The sequence below is a fragment of the Manis pentadactyla genome, chromosome 13 (genome assembly GCF_030020395.1).
Source record: "Manis pentadactyla isolate mManPen7 chromosome 13, mManPen7.hap1, whole genome shotgun sequence".
Lineage (NCBI taxonomy): Eukaryota > Metazoa > Chordata > Mammalia > Pholidota > Manidae > Manis > Manis pentadactyla.
In genome coordinates, this window is record NC_080031.1 from 32,618,664 (window position 1) to 32,638,997 (window position 20,334).

A 20,334-nucleotide genomic window follows, 5' to 3' on the forward strand; every position below is an offset into this window, starting at 1 on the left:
CAGATCCGATAAAGGGTTGCCATCCAAAATATATAAAGAGCTCACGCACCTCAACAAACAAAAAGCAAATAATCCAATTTAAAAATGGACAGAGGAGCTGAATAGACACTTCTCCAAAGAAGAAATTCAGATGGCCAACAGACACATGAAAAGATGCCCCACATCGCTAGTCATCAGAGAAATACAAATTAAAACCACAAGTAGATATCACTTCACACCAGTAAGGATTGCCACCATCCAAAAGACAAACAACAACAAATGTTGGTGAGGTTGTGGAGAAAGGGGAACCCTCCTACACTGCTGGTGGGAATGTAAATTAGTTCAACCACTATGCAAAGCAGTATGGAGGTTCCTCAAAAAGCACTAAATAGAAATACCATTTGACCCAGGAATTCCACTTCTAGGAATTTACCCTAAGAATGCAGCACTTCAGTTTGAAAAAGACAGATGCACCCCTATGTTTATCACAGCACTATTTACAATAGCCAAGAAATGGAAGCAACCTAAGTGTCCATCAGTAGGTGAATGGATAAATAAGATGTGGTACATGTACACAATGGAATATTATTCAGCCATAAGAAGAAAACAAATCCTACCATTTGCAACAACATGGATGGAGCTAGAGGGTATTATGCTCAGTGAAATAAGCCAGGCGGAGAAAGACAAGTACCAAATGATTTCACTCATCTGTAGAGTATAAGAACAAAGAAAAACTGAAGGAACAAAACAGCAGCAGAATCACAGAACCCAAGAATGGACTAACAGTTACCAAAGGGAAAGGGACTGGGGAGGATGGGTGGGAAGGGAGGGATAAGAGCAGGGAAAAAGAAAGGGGGCCTTACAATTAGCATGTATAGTGTGGGGGGGTGGCATAGGGAATGATGTGCAACACAGAGAAGACAAGTAGTGATTTTATAGTATCTTCCTATGCTGATGGACTTGGTGAAGGAGGGAGTCTAGTAAACATAATGTTCTTCATGTAATTGTAGATTAATGATAACAAAATGAATTTTTTTAAAAATTACAATGAGGTACATCTATGAAGCTACTAGTTGGCCAAAATTTAAAACACTTACAATTTTAAGTGTTGTCTATGATGTGAAGCAACAGGAATTCTTATACATTGTGTTGGAAGTACAAAATGGCACAACACTGTAGAAAACTGACTGATTGTTTCTTAAAAAGTTAATTATGTTAGCTGTACTCAATAAACCTATTACCCTCCCCCGACTCACCCCCCAAGGAAAAAAAAAAAAAGAATACACAGTAGCATGGAGAAAAAAAAAAAAACCATCAAACTCAAGATATCTAAGTTCTAATATATATTTCCTGGGTGATCTAGAATAGTTTTGCTTTAACCCACTTAGCCTGGGCTTCCTTATTTGTAAGATAAGGCAAATGATAGGCTGTATCTCATAATCTCATTATGAAAACTAAACTAGATAGATAATCTGTGCAATGTGCTTGCACAGATCCTGGCATATCAGAAACCCAGCATCAATATTAGCTATTAATATACACTCCTGGGGCTCTCAATAGAACGTTTGCCTAGTGGCCAATAGACTGGGTCTGTTTCTTCTTAGATAGCCAAACAACAATGTGTATGTATTCACTAATAAGTGAATTTTTTCATTTATTACATTTTTGTTATTACAAAAAAATGTGGAAGTTTCCAAAATCATGGCTGAGACACATTCACAATTATAAGCAACACCAGGTCTTCCTCTTCTCCATGATTCCTACTGTCTCTGCAGTGTCAATGTTGCTTATTTACTTCCACCAAAAAATAAATAAAATAATAAATACCTAAAATAATAGATAAAACACTTTCCCCAGAACCCTCAAAACAGTTTAATCAAATTCATATTTTCAAAAGAAACTTTCCTAAATACTACAACAAAAAAGAAAACAAATACAGATGCTATAAACATGTTTATGAATGTCTGTGTGTGTGCATGCATTTGTGTATGTCTGGTTTACCTTTCTCTGAGCTAATACCTTTGGTTTTATTAATTCACTTCTCTAATAGGCTTTTTGCATTCTTCTTATGATTGTTTATTTGTTTGACTTTTTGTTGAGTATGTATTTTTGTAAGGCATTTTAAATACTTAGTAGAAAAAAAGGGGCCAGGAATAAAACAAACCAAATAGAAGATAGTTGATACATAGATAATAGACTGATAGATAGATGATAATGATAGATAGATAGACAATAGATAGAAAATAACTTTCCAGAATTTTTGAAACTCAAATAACTGCCTCCAGACCAAAAGAAATGACCACTTCCTTCCCAGCTTCTTCACTCCACCTGGTGACACCATCTTTTTCCCTACCACACAGGAGTCCATGAATGGCTTGTCTTGCTCTCTTCTCTTCCACTACCTTTCCCAGGACTTTAAGCCTTGTAGTGACTGATATGTTCAAAGCTTTTATGCTCCTTGGCTCAAATTATCAGTTCTTTCTGCTTTTAGATCACTTTGTAATTAAACTGACCACCTCTGAAAAGGTGTTACCCATCACAGAGTCAGAGTACCATCATCCCTTTGCATTCCCTTCACGTAAGACACATTTCTACATAGCTACATCAGAAGGCAATTACGGCCTTAACAGAAGGCTTTCTGATGCTATCATATTCATTTCCAGATCTCCCTTCATGCTTCATAAAAGGCATTAAGAAGCACTCAAGTAATACTTGTTGAGTTGAACTGAACTGAAAACACTTATATCCTTTTCTCATGTATTAGATTTTGAGTGACAGAATTTAAAGCGGAATGGACATATTGCATCTTTATCACTTTGTTAGAAATCAAGTTAGATGTACATATTGGTTATTAATTTATCTTACTATTAAAGAGTTAACATGGGTAAGAATGAACTAAACAGACTGCTGTATTGATTTCTCTAGGGATTCAAGGATATTTCCCTCGAGAGGTTTGTACATGGAGGGGCCAACGTCACAGGGTTCCAGTTAGTAGATTTCAGTACACCTATGGTGACCAAGCTCATGGATCGCTGGAAGAAACTAGATCAGAGGGAGTATCCAGGATCTGAGACTCCTCCGAAGGTATTTGCTTTTGTCCTGTGTGATTCTAAAATTTGAAGTAGAATGTTCATTATGCAGTTCTTCTACAAAATATTAGTAATTCTTCTACTAATATTTTGTCAGACGTAGTGAGGCATAGGGTTGAATCACTTTGTCACTATCACTGCATTGCATGAGAACTTAATCATTTTGAAATTTCTGTATTTAAAAGCAGAGTTATTAAGCATTAGCTCAAGTAGTTTACTATTATTATTATTATGAAGAAATTATATGCTATTTAAAAACTGTTTGTTAAGTAAGTATTTAAAATGTGAACGACCATTGTAACTCACATAAAAACCAGGTTTGCAAAGTGATTTATAAATAGGTAAATTGGAAAACTAGTAGAAGTGTAAAATATCCAGGCTCCTGCAAAGTTCTTCTTCCAAATTAACAGTAAAAGGTTGAATTGTTTAATTTTTTCTGACAGACCTTGCCGAAATTTATTAATGGTTTTTGCAAAAGAAGCTGGTAAATTTCTGATTATAAACAATCTTTCCTCACTAAGATAGATTACTTCCTTAGATATCATGTGAATAATGGTATAACATTTCTTAAACTCTGACTTAGTGCTTTTGAGCTCCTACTTATAAGCATCATTTTTACCAACTTTTACTAAGTTCCCACCGACAGTGTGTTATAGTAAAAAGTTTTCTAATAATTTGGAAATTCAAGCTTAGAAAACTACAGTCTATAGGTAGAGAATCTCAGTTCTTTTCATTTCTTAATCATAAAACTTTGCCCACCAGCTATGTCAGTTCCCCCTCTGTACTATAGGAATTTGGCTAGTCGTATCATCTTTACCGCTCTCTAGAATCACAGAATTTCAAAACAAAGCATTTATGGAGTATCCATTATGGGTTTAGGCACTGTGACTCAACCCTCTGATTTTACAGGTTAAAAAATACAAGATAAGTGGGTGTGCTAATTGGCTGCCCCGAGTCAAAGACCAGGTCGTGGAATGCCCAGGATCGAAGTATGGGCTCCTGAGTCTTAGACAAGTGCATACCACCACATACACCACTGCTCAAGCATAGATTATATATACCAAAACATATTAAAAAGCCAAGGTATTTTCATGCAGCAATTCATCCTCAGGATTGAAAGCGCCTTGCGAACTCTTGTAGTCTCCCTTTTGCCTTCAAGCAGGTTCAGATGTAAATCATCGCAAAAGCTCAGTCCCATCAAGTGTCACTCACACAGAGAAGATCCTCAGGCCTCCCTCTGAATTCATTTCTGATCTGGACAGTTTGCTCTGCAGCATGGCCCGCTCACCGGGTCACCGGCGGGTACAGAGACCCCTTGCCCTTCTCTTTCTCATGGTGGACAGTCTTATTTCTTCCTTCCTAACACCACATGTTGGCAGACCATTATTATCTCAGCCTATCTTTTGTAAACCGGGTCTTTACAATCTTGTTACACTTTAAATTGCAGTGTCTAGAATGGGTTTCAAACTTGTTGGCAGTGTTTTGTGGCTCACTGTGATTTTTTTCATTTCGATGATAATATTAACATAAGGATGGTGTGTCCCAAGTGGTCCCCCACCCTGACCACGTTGGTGTGATTAGTCTCTCCCTGTCCTGCCTTTAGGCCGTCCCAGGATCACCTGACAGATAACCTCCAGCTAGATTTATCTATGCCACAGCTTCGGAAACTTTGTTTTATATATAAATATATATCATTTTCTCATCTTTCAGCTCTTAGCATGATACTAGGCACTCAGTAATCATTTAATAAATATATACAATCAGTTCTCATTATTCATGTTCTGTAAAGTCGCCATGAGCCCTGAATGAGGGAATACTGAGCCCTTGGCCCTGGGAAAAACCAAGGCTAGGTTCCTGCAAGCCTCTGGTCTCATTATTGTCAACTCATCAACACAACACATAACATATTGTTTTACAAGTGTTCCTGGTTAAAGACACCTTATTTAATACATTGTTCATTCATTGACATTGAATTCATGGCCAAGAGTATTATAACTTGTGCCCAAATAAAGCTTACCTAACGTGTTTTCCCCATAAGTCTCATCACAGCCTTCCTGCACTGAGGAGCACTAGACATCACTTCAGCAGTACACTTCTGGACCATTTTAAACAGTGAAGTCATTGGCAAAAAGTACGAAATTGTGAAAAGCCTGGCTCTTGTTTACAGCATGAGAGCTGAAATAAGAAGGCAGAGCATTGCCTTGATTGACTGCGGCTGGGAATCTGCATTCAGGTGACTTCAGGTTGCCAGCACTCTGCACCTGTCTGCCGTGACCTTGATTTGGAGGTCACAAATGAATTTTAGCAAGTAGGCAAATTGGCAATTCTGGGATCCATGAATAATGAGAATCAAATGTACTTGTTTAAATTGTACTTGATTTTTTAGTATTGCAACCAAGATTTACAGCACGATTTCTGATCTTGTTCCTCCAGCCTTAAAAAAAACTCTTCTGGAATAAAGATCTTCCTTAATGTGTGTCAAACAAGTCTTCCAGTTGTATATCCCTCAGCTCACTCCTGGCCAAGTCAAACTGCCCTAAGTTTTTCTACTCGTTACCTGTCCCTGTGCCCTTGCCTCCTTCAGGGGCCCCCCACCTTCGTTCCCAGCTGTCCAAACCCACCATCTTCCAAGCCTCTCTCTTAAATTCTACTTCCTCTATGAAGCCTTTTCTTAGACCTGCAGTAAATACTATCCCTTTCTCCTTTGTAATCTCCGTAACAGTTGATTGTGTAGTTCTCACCAAGGCCTTAACATAAGTATCTGTGTACTTAATATTTCACTTCCATAAACCTTGGAGCATTTAACCATCTATTATGCATCTTTGTAATCTTCACCACTTCCAGCCAGTGTCCTGAACATTTTTCAAGGAGGTTTCAGATACTATTTAAATTTTATCCTCACAACAACCACAGGAGATAGATGTTATTATCTTGTTTTATTTGGTTTTGCTCTGTTTTGTGATCCCAAGCTGAAAAATGTACTTCATATTCCCATAAAATTGTGAGTAGCAGATTTAGAATTCACCTAGTTCTTCCTTCTCAAAGTCTGGACTCTTGCTGCTGCACTATGATTCTGTCAAACCGTCTTATCTACAAACCTTGGTAAATAGAACTCATTCCACCACTCTAATAACTGGTTAAAGCAGTAAATGACTCTAGGCCAAGACCTAGTTTTACCTACCCAAAATGAAATGTTTATTTAATAAAGATTTTCTAGACGCTATATAGAAGTAAGTGCCCATAAAGATGATTTCTTGGACATCAGCACAGTAAGACTTGAGGAGAAGAATTAAATCCTTTGAAAAGGTAAAATTGACTTAAGCTACTGCTTCTGTCCATCCATCAACTCGATGGCCTGTCAAAGGCCTTTGCTGCTCTGGCTGAATGTCTGCTTTGTTCTGCTCTGCTCTGTGTGGTATCTGTTCTTTTTTCTAGTTCACTTGTTTCATAAAAATGGATGGACTTTTTAAAACTCAGCAAGTGCATTCACTTTTTGATGCCATCTCTTCTCAGCTTTTTTTTCCCTATTAAAAAAGCAACAATATTTTTCCCTTTTCCTCTCTTGATCCTAAAATACTAGCACTGAGTTTTTCTCTTGCCCTGTATATTTTTTAGTAAGTCCTACTTCATCTCCTGTTTTTATTTTCTTTCCTTACAAAAAGATGATTTGTTGACTTTCCTTGGTCAAAGTTGTATTGGTCCACACAGATGAGGAGGTATATTCATCTTTGGTACAGCACCTTGCTCATTTCCTTCAACCACCGCATCCCAGTTGTGAGGGTGTCTGCCTGTCCTTAAGACCATTTTGTTACGTTCTTGAAGAATATACACCATGGCTCTTAATTTACACCTCTCACATAAATCTTTCTGATGAAACTTTTTAATTAGGTTCTCTACCATTGAAAATTTCTTTGTTAGAATTTATATTCTTTTTATTTTCCACATTTTAGTCCTCCTCTTCCCTGGAATTCTGGCTGCTACGCCTAATATTCATATTGACTAAGTTTGCTTTCCACAATTCCAGTTCCAAGTGATTTTTCTTTGTTTACAAGCAACAGTCAAGGAGATCATCTTTTTTTTTTTTTTGTATTCTTTTTTTTTTTTTATTGAAGGGTAATTGACAACAGTATTACATTACCTTAGTTTCAGGTGTACAACACAGTGATTCAACATTTATATACATGATAATTCTAGGTACCAGCTATCACCATACCAAGTTGTTACAATATTTTGACTATATTCCTTATGCTATACATTATATCCCGGTTACTTATTTATTTTACAATTGGAAGTGTGTTTATATATATATATATATATATATATATATTTTGTGAGGGCATCTCTCATATTTATTGATCAAATAGTTGTTAACCACAATAAATTTCTGTATAGGGGGGTCAATACTCCATGCACAATCATTAATCCACCCCAAGCCTAATTTTCATCAGTCTCCAATCTTCTGATGCATAATGAACAAATTCTTAACGTGGAGTAGAAATTCTTACATAGTGAATAAGTTACATGGTGAACAGTGCAAGGGCAGTCATCACAGAAGCTTTCGGTTTTGTTCATGCATTATGAACTATACACAGTCAGTTCAAATATGAATATTCATTTGATTTTTAAACTTGATTTATATGTGGATACCACATTTCTCTATTATTATTATTTTTAATAAAATGCTGAAGTGGTAGGTAGATACGAGATAAAGGTAGAAAACAGTTTAGTGTTGTAAGAGAGCAAATGTAGATGATCAGGTGTGTGCCTGTAGACTATGTGTTAATCCGCGCTAGACGAGGGCAATAAACATCCATGTATGCAGAAGATTTCTCTCAGAACATGAGGGGGGAGGTTCTAAGCCTCACCTCTGCTGCTCCCCATTTTCTCACCAGATGGCCCCCTGCGACTGTGCCTGTCTTAGGTTGTTCCTCCCTTGAGGAATCTTACCCGTCTCTGGCTAACCAGTCATCTTCCGGGGCCTTACAGGGAAATGTTAAGTTGGTAAGTGAGAGAGAAGCCTTATTGTTTGAAAAGGATAGCTTTTTACTTCTTTGCATATTTATGCCCTGTGGCTTCTATGCCCAGCATTTGTCTTGAGGTGTCTTTACCACTTGGAAGAATTATGATACTCGGTAAATTCGACATGTGGCACGAGTTCTATTTAAAGGATTTGATTAGGTAGGAAGAAGAAAAGCTATAGAAGTAGCAGGCAGAAGAAAACCTGGGAAGATTGATTATTTCTTTGACATATCTTCTTGTAGAGTAACTTCAGCATGGATAGGTTTTAAACTACTAATTAAATTGTGCACACACATTAACATAATAGGAATATAGTTACCTAACCAAAGCATACCTGTAATTACCAGCCATCTCCAGTGAAACCAAGAAAACCAGTTAGGCACCTTAGGCATTTGTGAAAACTTATCTATGATATGGTGGATATTGTCCGACTGAACTTAAACAGTCTGAGAGAAATCAGACAAATTAAAACAACCCATTCCTGAGGAATGTTCACATCCCTTATGTTCTTTTAACGATAAATAGTTTGTGGTTGTAAGATTTTGGAGTGCTACAATTTGCACTTCTCCAAATTCTTGGTTGAGTTCCAACAGTATAGATCCAGTCCAATTTTTGTTTTACTGTATGCACAGGCCAGCTTAGATATCTCCTTCATCATTCCCATGGCAAGTCCAGGAACTGGTGGGATGAGTGCATCTACACCTGTGACAGTGCGTGGATCTTTGTTGGAGTTTTTTTTTTTCTGATCATCTTCTGTCATGAGTCTTCCCGAGAGTGCTGATGTTGGAAGTTCTTTTTCATATCGTATCTTAGTTCATTTTCGGGGTAGCCTAATTAGGCTTTGATCCTCTGTATAAACACAAACAGACCCTTTGCCTACACTTTTATATGCCCTTTATATCATTGTGTAGAACTCATTAGAGGTCACCACATAGGAACTGCTTTTTTTTTTTTTTTTTAATTATTAATCTACACTTACATGACGAATACTTTGTTTACTAGGCTCTCCCCTATACCAGGTCCCCCCTATATACTCCTTTACAGTCACTGTCCATCAGCGTAGCAAACTGTTGTAGAATCACTACTTGTCTTCTCTGTGTTGTACAGCCCTCCCCTTTCTCCCACCCCGCTATGGATGCTAATCTTAATACCCCTCTTTTTCTGCCCCCCCTTATCCCTCTCTACCCACCCATCCTCCCCAGTCCCTTTCCCTTTGGTACCTGTTAGTCCATTCTTGAGTTCTGTGATTCTGTTGCTGTTTTGTTCCTTCAGTTTTTCCTTTGTTCTTATATTCCACAGATGAGTGAAATCATTTGGTATTTCTCTTTCTCTGCTTGGCTTGTTTCACTGAGCATAATACCCTCCAGCTCCATCCATGTTGCTGCAAATGGTTGGATTTGCCCTTTTCTTATGGCTGAGTAGTATTCCATTGTGTATATGTACCACATCTTCTTTATCCATTCATCTATCGATGGACATTTAGGTTGCTTCCAATTCTTGGCTATTGTAAATAGTGCTGCGATAAACATAGGGGTGCACTGATCTTTCTCATACTTGATTGCTGCATTCTTAGGGTAAATTCCTAGGAGTGCAATTCCTGGGTCAAATGGTATGTCTGTTTTGAGCATTTTGATGTACCTCCATACTGCTTTCCACAATGGTTGAACAAGTTTACATTCCCACCAGCAGTGTAGGAGGGTTCCCCTTTCTCCACAGCCTCGCCAACATTTGTTGTTGTTTGTCTTTTGGATGGCAGCCATCCTTACTGGTGTGAGGTGATACCTCATTGTAGTTTTAATTTGCATTTCTCTGATAATTAGCGATGTGGAGCATCTTTTCATGTGTCTGTTGGCCATCTGTATTTCTTTTTTGGAGAACCGTCTGTTCAGTTCCTTTGCCCATTTTTTAATTGGGTTATTTGTTTTTTGTTTGTTGAGGCGTGTGAGCTCTTTATATATTCTGGACGTCAAGCCTTTATCGGATGTGTCATTTTCAAATATATTCTCCCATACTGTAGGGTTCCTTTTTGTTCTATTGATGGTGTCTTTTGCTGTACAGAAGCTTTTCAGCTTAATATAGTCCCACTTGTTCATTTTTGCTGTTGTTTTCCTTGCCCGGGGAGATATGTTCAAGAAGAGGTCACTCATGTTTATGTCTAAGAGGTTTGTGCCTATGTTTTCTTCCAAGAGTTTAATGGTTTCGTGACTTACATTCAGGTCTTTGATCCATTTTGAGTTTACTTTTGTATATGGGGTTAGACAATGGTCCAGTTTCATTCTCCTACATGTAGCTGTCCAGTTTTGCCAGCACCATCTGTTGAAGAGACTGTCATTTCTCCATTGTATGTCCATGGCTCCTTTATCAAATATTAATTGACCATATATGTCTGGGTTAATGTCTGGATTGTCTAGTCTGTTCCATTGGTCTGTGGCTCTGTTCTTGTGCCAGTACCAAATTGTCTTGATTACTGTGGCTTTATAAAAGAGCTTGAAGTTGGGGAGTGAGATCCCCCCTACTTTATTCTTCTTTCTCAGGATTGCTATGGCTATTCGGGGTCTTTGGTGGTTCCATATGAATTTTTGAATTATTTGTTCCAGTTCATTGAAGAATGTTGCTGGTAGTTTCATAGGGATTGCATCAAATCTGTATATTGCTTTGGGCAGGATGGCCATTTTGACGATATTAATTCTTCCTAGCCATGAGCATGGGATGCGTTTCCATCTGTTAGTGTCCCCTTTAATTTCTTTTAAGAGTGACTTGTAGTTTTCAGAATGTAAGTCTTTCACTTCTTTGGTTAGGTTTATTCCTAGGTATTTTATTTTTTTTGATGCAATTGTGAATGGAGTTGTTTTCCTGATTTCTCTTTCTGTTGGTTCATTGTTGGTATATAGGAAAGCCACAGATTTCTGTGTGTTGATTTTGTATCCTGCAACTTTGCTGTATTCCGATATCAGTTCTAGTAGTTCTGGGGTGGAGTCTTTAGGGTTTTTTATGTACAGTATCATGTCATCTGCAGATAGTGACAGTTTGACTTCTTCTTTGCCAATCTGGATTCCTTGTATTTTTTTGTTTTGTCTGATTGCCATGGCTAGGACCTCCAGTACTATGTTAAATAACAGTGGGGAGAGCGGGCATCCCTGTCTAGTTCCCAATCTCAGCGGAAATGCTTTCAGCTTCTCGCTATTCAATATAATGTTGGTTGTGGGTTTTTCATAGATGGCCTTTATTATGTTGAGGTACTTGCCCTCTATTCCCATTTTGCTGAGAGTTTTTATCATGAATGGATGTTGAACTTTGTCAAATGCTTTTTCAGCACCTATGGAGATGATCATGTGGTTTTTGTCTTTCTTTTTGTTGATGTGGTGGATGATATTGATGGACTTTCGAATGTTGTGCCATCCTTGCATCCCTGGGATGAATCCCACTTGGTCATGGTGTACGATGGTTTTGATGTATTTTTGAATTCGGTTTGCTAAAATTTTGTTGAGTATTTTTGCGTCTACGTTCATCAGGGATATTGGTCTGTAGTTTTCTTTTTTGGTGGTGTCTTTGCCTGGTTTTGGTATTAGGGTGATGTTAGCTTCATAGAATGAGTTTGGGAGTATCCCCTCCTCTTCTATTTCTTGGAAAACTTTAAGGAGAATGGGTATTATGTCTTCCCTGTATGTCTGATAAAATTCCGAGGTAAATCCATCTGGCCCGGGGGTTTTGTTCTTTGGTAGTTTTTTGATTACCGCTTCAATTTCGTTGCTGGTAATTGGTCTGTTTAGATTTTCTGTTTCTTTTTGGGTCAGTCTTGGAAGGTTGTATTTTTCTAGGAAGTTGTCCATTTCTCCTAGGTTTCCCAGCTTGTTAGCATATAGGTTTTCATAGTAGTCTCTAATAATTCTTTGTATTTCTGCGGGGTCCGTCGTGATTTTTCCTTTCTCGTTTCTGATACTGTTGATTTGTGTTGACTCTCTTTTCCTCTTAATAAGTCTGGCTAGAGGCTTATCTATTTTGTTTATTTTCTCGAAGAACCAGCTCTTGGTTTCATTGATTTTTGCTATTGTTTTATTCTTCTCAATTTTATTTATTTCTTCTCTGATCTTTATTATGTCCCTCCTTCTGCTGACCTTAGGCCTCATTTGTTCTTCTTTTTCCAATTTCGATAGTTGTGACATTAGACCGTTCATTTGGGATTGCTCTTCCTTTTTAAAATATGCTTGGATTGCTATATACTTTCCTCTTAAGACTGCTTTTGCTGTGTCCCACAGAAGTTGGGGCTTAGTGTTGTTGTTGTCATTTGTTTCCATATATTGCTGGATCTCCATTTTGATTTGGTCATTGATCCATTGGTTATTTAGGAGCGTGTTGTTTAGCCTCCATGTGTTTGTGAGCCTTTTTGCTTTCTTTGAACAGTTTATTTCTAGTTTAATGCCTTTGTGGTCTGAAAAGTTGGTTGGTAGGGTTTCAATCTTTTGGAATTTACTGAGGCTCTTTTTGTGTCCTAGTATGTGGTCTATTCTGGAGAATGTTCCATGTGCACTTGAGAAGAATGTGTATCCTGTTGCTTTTGGATGTAGAGTTCTGTAGATGTCTATTAGGTCCATCTGTTCTAGTGTGTTGTTCAGTGCCTCTGTGTCCTTACTTATTTTCTGTCTGGTGGATCTGTCCTCTGGAGTGAGTGGTGTGTTGAAGTCTCCTAGAATGAATGCATTGCATTCTATTTCCTCCTTTAGTTCTATTAATATTTGTTTCAGGTATGTTGGTGCTCCTGTATTGGGTGCATATATATTTAGAATGGTTATATCCTCATGATGGACTGAGCCCTTTATCATTATGTAATGTCCTTCTTTGTCTTTTGTTACTTTCTTTATTTTGAAGTCTGTTTTGTCTGATACCAGAATTGCAACACCTGCTTTCTTCTCTCTGTTGTTTGCTTGAAATATCTTTTTCCATCCCTTGACTTTAATTCTGTGCGCGTCTTTGGGTTTGAGGTGAGTCTCTTGTAAGCAGCATATGGATGGATCTTGCTTTTTTATCCATTCTATTACTCTGTGTCTTTTGATTGGTGCATTCAGTCCATTTACATTTAGGGTGATTATTGAAAGGTATGAATTTATTGCCATTGCAGGCTTTAAGTTTGTGGTTACCAAAGGTTTAGGGTTAGCTTCTTTACTATCTTACTGTCTAACTTAACTCGCTTGTTGAGCTGTTATAAACACAGTCTGATGATTCTTTATTTCTCTCCCTTCTTATTCCTCCTCCTCCCTTCTTCATATGTTGGGTGTTTTGTTGTGTGCTCTTTTTAGGAGTGCTCCCATCTAGAGCAGTCCCTGTAGGATGCCCTGTAGAGGTGGTTTGTGGGAGGCAAATTCCCTCAACTTTTGCTTATCTGGGAATTGTTTAATCCCTCCTTCATATTTAAATGATATTCGTGCTGGATACAGTAGTCTTGGTTCGAGGCCCTTCTGTTTCATTGCATTAAGTATATCATGCCATTCTCTTCTGGCCTGTAGGGTTTCTGGAGAAGTCTGATGATAGCCTGATGGGTTTTCCTTTGTAGGTAACCTTTTTTTTCTCTCTGGCTGCCTGTAATACTTTGTCCTTGTCTTTGATCTTTGCCATTTTAATTATTATGTGTCTTGGTGTTGCCCTCCTTGGATCCCTTGTCATGGGAGTTCTGTGTACCTCTGTGGTCTGAGAGGCCATTTCTTCCCTTAGTTTGGGGAAATTTTCAGCAATTATTTCTTCAAAGACATTTTCTATCCCCTTTTCTCTCTCTACTTCTTCTGGAATACCTATGATTCTTATATTGTTCCTTTTCGATTGGTCACTCAGCTCTCTTAAAATTCTTGCATTCCTGGAGATCCTTTTATCTCTCGCTGCATCAGCTTCTCTGCGTTCCTGTTCTCTGTTTTCTAGTCCATTAATGGTCTCTTGCATCTCGTCCATTCTGTTTTGAAGTCCTTCCAGAGCTTGTTTTATTTCTGAATTCTCCTTCCTTAGTTCTTGCATATTTCTCTGCAAGTCCATCAGCATGGTTATGACTTTTGTTTTGAATTCTTTTTCAGGAAGACTGGCTAAATCTATCTCCCCAGATTCCTTCTCAGGGGAAGATGTAGCAGATGCCGAAGCTGTCTGGGTTAGTCTTGTCTGGATCATATTTTTTTGCCTTTTCATGTTGACAGGTGCTATTGACTGTCAGCTGGGAGGGCCAAAATTTTCACTTGCTACTGGCCTTTCTTTACTGGGACAACTGCGACCCCTAGTGGCTTGTGTTGGGTAATTGCGTGTAGAGTGGGTCTTTGTGTCTTGCCCGGCCGGGAATGGAGGAATTTCCCTTTCTGTGGGCAGAGTTTGTCTCAGGCTGCTTCTCTGCTTTCGCAGCGCCCGGTGGGGTAATGGATGGGGGGGCTGCTTGACTGTTTTCCTCCGTGAGGGGTCTCAGAGCTGTTTCCCAGGGTGTTAGTGTACCCGGTTTTCCCTGTAATTTCCAGCTGCTGTACTGTGACCTGGGTTGTTTCCGTCAAGCTGTTAAGTCCCTGTCCCTTTAAGACTTTCAAAAAGCCCCCGCTTTTCTTTGTCACAGGGGCATCAGCTTCGGCACCCGCTCAGAGGTCTTACTCCCTGTTCCCCCAGTATCAAGGGCCCTCTGCCCACGCACTGTGTCTGTGCTCTGGTGGGGTTGGCTGGGGCTGCGTGTTCAGCAGTCCTGTGCTCCGTCTCCCTCCCGCTCTGCCTATTCTTCTCCCGCCGGGAGCTGGGGGGAGGGGCGCTCAGGTCCCGCTGGGCCAGGGCTTGTATCTTACCCCGTTTCCCCAGTTGCTGGGTTCTCGCTGGTGTAGCTGCAGTCTGGCCACTGTCCTGCGTCTTCTGGTCTCTCTTTTAGGGCTAGTTGTGTTTGTTGTATTTTCAAAAGTATATATGTTTTTGGGTGGAGATTCCCACTGTCCTACTCACACCGCCATGTTGGCTCCACCTTGGAGATCATCTTCCATATTCCACAGCACAAAATTTAGTCTAGTACAGGCTTAGAGTGTGTTAATCATAAAGACTCAACCATATGAAATTCCTGAAAGAGATCATGTAGTTTTTTGTCATGATTAGCAGCAGATGCTTGTCCATGCTTCAGGAAAATTATACCATATTTTCCACATGCTTAGGAATTCTCTAATCAAACTCTGCAAGTATTCCATCCTTTTTATGTTCAAATTAAACAAATCACATTTTCTTCTCCATTATTCCTCACTTCCTCTCCTAACCTTAATAATCTGTCCCTGAGGGCTCCATCTTTTCTCAAAGAGAAGTATGGGCCAATCAGCAGAAAGCAGGTGGTCTGTACTTCACTTCTCCACTTCCATCCTAGGGGACAGTGGAACCCGGAGAAATGACTTACCCTTCCCGAGCACACCCAACAGGCATGTGCATAGCATTCATCCCTGGGTAATCCAGTGATGGGGCAAACACATTTGTTAAATAAGCAAATGTTGTTTCTGGCATCCTGTATCTGAGTAACAGTAAACATTCCCATTTATTCTTCTGCGGAACTGAACAAAGATGTACACTTCAAGTAAATAAATATACTAAATCTCAGGGAGGCCTGCGAGGCTTTTTGGAGGGGAAAAGAGTGAAACATCGTGGCCCTCCTGGGTGTCACTCACAGCAGCACAGCACAAGGCAGACTGTTGGCGATACAGCACTTAGCTTTTTGTATATTAGCTGTTTCTACTTGGACACAGCAAAAAGACCTCACCTAGAGGCCTTGCTTGGTCCAATGGATGGAAAGCTGTGCATGAGAATTTCTGTCTTTCAGAGTGTTTTCTTCTTTTCGATCAGAGTGTTAAGGTTTGACATACAGTCTTCGTAATAAAGCAATAGACATTTTTAAAGCTGGTGTCAATTATCAGTAATTTAATTGTCCTTCAGACGCGATGGTGCTTTCTGTCCTAAATCCACAGTGCCCCCAGGCTACTCCTGGTGACTGCTGAGATTTCAACATTTGCTATTATAATTGCTTCCATTTTGTTAGTACACTTCTGCTCTGACATACGATGGAGTCCTGGTGATGGCTGAAACTTTCCGCAATCTTAGAAGACAGAAGATTGATATCTCCAGGAGAGGAAATGCTGGGGATTGTCTGGCAAACCCTGCTGCTCCGTGGGGCCAGGGAATTGACATGGAGAGGACACTCAAACAGGTGACTCACAAGTTCATTTAAGTTCAGTTTATTTCAGTCCTGTTTAAGTGACATATTCAAGAAAATAGAACAATTCATCTGAGAATAAATATAAATTATAATTGCCATTTCAATATATCCAGCCATTATCATTTTTGAGACATTTCTAAATAGAATACTGGTATTTATATCTTATGTAGATGCTTGGTCAGGATAAGACAGGTTATGTTACAGTAATAAAGAACCCTGGGTCCCAGTGACTTAAAACATCAAAAGGGTATTTCTCATTCACACTGGATTAATTTTCATTCACACACACTGGGCTCTGCTTAATGTGATCATGCAGGGACCCAGGCTGAGAGAGAGGCCACCACCTTGAATGCTGCAAAGTGGGAGAGAGTTGTGGGGGGCTTTCAGCTTGTCGGTTAGATGCTCTGGCCCAGCGGTGGCAGTCATCACATCTGCTTACAACTCATTTGTCGGAGTTGCATATACCTCACCAACCACAAAGGATCCAGAAAGAACAAACTTACCTCAGTGCCATAATGGGGAGAACCAGAAATATTTTTTAAACACTATTAATGACTACTTCAGTAGATCTTTAAATTGTCTTGTAACCTTGGATTGAGTGATTTGTTTTAGTCTTTTACAGTTATGCTAACACTATTCTTCAAATAATCAATGTGATATGTGTGTATTTTTAATATTACATTTTAAATGTTCTGTGCTGCTATGGGTTCAGAACATAAGTTAAAATGAGTTTAAAGAATATGTGGAATAATTCATATTTCCACTTCAATATTTTCAAAAATATGGTTATATTTTTTAACTTTTTGTGTCTTAATTTTAATACTAGCAAGGAGAAATAGAAATATGATCTGGTGTGATCATCAGGGCTATTTAATTTGTCGTGTGAATATATAGATAAAACTGAAAAGTAAGTATAAACAAACCATATTTCCCTTCCTACAAACAATGCTTCAATATTGAGAAAGTTTTTTGTTACAATGGAAACTTCATAATATAAAAAGCAAATAAGACATGTTCATCTTCTGAATATCCAGCAGAATTCCTCATGCATTCCTTTGATATTCCTCTTTTAGATTCTATCCCAGTAGCTCAAGTACTCCCTGGTTTTTTAGTGAGCTGCTTTAAAAAGTGTATACTTCTACAGCAATGTGCAGTCATAACCCTAGCACATGAGTCAAGATTTCTGTAAGTGAAATGGCAAATGAATACATATATGGGTTTTCTTTTTCATTCATAGGTTCGAATCCAAGGGCTGACAGGGAACGTTCAGTTTGACCACTATGGACGTCGGGTCAATTACACAATGGATGTGTTTGAGCTGAAGAGCACAGGGCCTAGGAAGGTGAGCCACTCTTGAGCTGGTTTCTTCAGTTTGCGTTTGACTTTTTTAAAGGCTGATAAGTGAAAGGTAGCTGGATACTCTACTTTTTCTTTTTTTAAGGTGAGTTCCTACAAATATACTTTTTCTTGATGATCTGGGATGAAATAAATTTTTGTGTTAGATGATTGATATTTAACAGTATGCCAAAGCTGAAACAAGTTAATTTATATACTGTATATGCTCTTTATCCAAAATGGAAGTTATACACATGTGTTTTTAAGACTTAGTGGAAGGAATCCCACAAAACAAAATTCGCTGTGCAGGAAAGCACCACGGCAGGCAAGAGAGCTACGCATCTGCCTGCAGTCATTTGTGAGATGTTAGAACAAAGAAAACTACTTCTAAGGTGTGGGCATACTTACAGCAAGCTGCATGTTCTTGAAGGAAGCAAGGAAACACATTCAAACGAGCAAAGGTGAGAGCAGATAGAAGATAAGACTATTCAGAGTCGTTCAGCTCGAGGAGAGAGAGAAACACCTAAGGAACTCCCACTGAGGGGCCAGGAAGGTCGGGAAGCTGCTGGTGCCAGATTCCTGGGTTTCCCAAGGTAACTCTGCAGCTCTTCTGATGTGATGAGGCACCACAATTCACCAGCATCCAAAACTACTTTGCATAATGGGACCATAGAATCCCATCTCAGTAGTTGGCTATAAGTTTTTTAACCTAACACATATGATTTTTAACTTTCCTTTCCTCTAGGTTTAGCTAGGATGTTGAAGGAAAGAGCTGCTCAAGTGACCTTATCTAAAAACACTATTTGTCTCAACACTTGGTGTTTAAATAAACTTTCCCAAATATAATTTCCTCCTTTAATGTAATAACAATAGCTACAGTTTATGAAGTGCCTGCTATGTCCCAAGCACTGGACTTGGTACAATTTAATCCTCCCAACAAGCCCGTAATGTGAGTGCCACTATCTCCCTTTTTCAATGAGAAAATTACTGTCCAGTAGGTTATAGTTCCTTGTCTAAGGCCTGTAAATGAGAAAACAAAGATTTTAATTCAGATTCATCTGACCCCAGAACCTTTCTACATCATTGCCCTGCCTGAGTAGGCCCTGTTCTAAAGGAGTTTATTTTGTAGTAGAATAGAATATAATAAGTTCCACAGGACAATGAAAGAGAAGGCATATGGAAATTCCAAAAAGAGATCACTTCCAGCTGGAAAAAAAACACATCAAGGAAGGATGCCTGGAGGAGGTGAGATTTAAATTTGGCCATGAAGTTAGAGTTTGAATAGGTAGAAATGGAAGGGGCAAGAACCTAGGTGGGACAGTCAAAGTCATACATGGAAAACAGCAAAGGCCTCCCGAGTTGGGTTCTGCTCCAGTCTGTCCTGGTGCGCGCTCCTGTACAGGTGTGAGAGGGAGAGATACGAAGCTGTCATGGAAACCATCCCTAGCTTTTCAGCCTTGCAGTGGCAGCTCCTTGAGTGCAGGCTGCCAGCTAACCCAGGCAGGCCAGAGCTCGCCTGGCTCAGATCAGGTCGGCTGGAGACGGATGGCAACAGGGAAGCCGAGGTGCATGATGGGCTCCTCCGAGGCTGCTGCCCACCACAGGGGCCTGAGACATGCCCCCAACAAGAAATTTAGGGGACTCCATGTAAACAGTGACTCTGACCACTGTGTCAGCACATAGCTAGCAACAGGAGAGAAAAGGCTTATTTTAAGCAAAGTCTCTGCTAGCTGGGGTGCAGAAAGAATACTCGATGGACTCCTAAAAACATTGGCCAACTGGTGAGCAGAGGTAAAACAGGCACACCTTCCCAACACAAACCAGATCTTTCAAAATTAGCCATCTAAGCAGAAACTTTCTAAAATGCAAAAGACAATTCCCTATTTCACAAAACAGTATGAAAATGAAACGATTTCTCTACAAAGAAAGAATGGGCAAAAGAAGTGATAGTAACTAGCAGTAATATCAGGTGGGCTTTTTATCATATGGAATCTTTCCATGCCCTGTTGAACCATGATGGCAATAAAAATTAAGGTTTCTGGAGGAGAAAGTTAAAGAGTAACTTGAGAAAGAGATGAACGGTATATCTTCACACTCAGCCGACATTCGTCTGACTCTTAAAAGAAATACAAAGTATAAAATGGTATAGGACATATCTTCATTTTTCTGTGGCAACTATCAACTTGGGCATTCTGTCAGGAATATTAAACTTAAAAATGAGCTCCCCTATGCTGGCACAACTCAGCAGTATGTCTGAGAAGCAAGCAATCGTTCTGGTAAATTGAACACCTGCCAGCAAGAGAGCTATCTTTGAAAATAGATCAGAGAGTCAGCCCACCATTTGTCCGACTTCTGTATTAGGAAAACTGATTGGAAGTCTCATTAGGCAGAAGCCACGAAACCCTTTCTGAAGCCCCAGCTCCTGTGTATGGTGGAATCTGCTTTTCGCTCCAGCAGCTGTACCCCACACCCCCACCCAGAGGGAGCGCTCTAGAGCCAGACTGCATGGCTACAGGAATTCTAATTGTAAAACATATTTGTTGAGAACAAGTTATATGCCAGACACAGTAACGGAAAATAGATGTGAATTTTTATGTTTGGTACTCACAACAACCTGGGAGTTAGATTCATTTTTCTTATTTTAAAAAAGAGAACAGTGAGGCCCAGAGAAACTAAGGTAACCTGCCCAGAGATGTCCAGCTAGGCAGAAACGGGGTTGGG

General features: G+C 39.3%; 1 protein-coding gene across 7 annotated transcripts in view; it reads left to right on the forward strand.

Annotated features, from left to right (window-relative positions):
- Positions 1–20,334, forward strand: part of GRIA4 (glutamate ionotropic receptor AMPA type subunit 4) — a 413,780-nt gene that overhangs the window by 319,275 nt on the left and 74,171 nt on the right. For all 7 annotated transcript variants that reach the window (XM_057491184.1, XM_057491182.1, XM_057491183.1 and 4 more), the window contains exons 7-9: positions 2,905–3,063; positions 16,102–16,269; positions 17,516–17,620. In XM_057491184.1, coding sequence (XP_057347167.1) covers positions 2,905–3,063; positions 16,102–16,269; positions 17,516–17,620 — 432 coding nt within the window. The remainder of the gene's footprint in view (positions 1–2,904; positions 3,064–16,101; positions 16,270–17,515; positions 17,621–20,334) is intronic.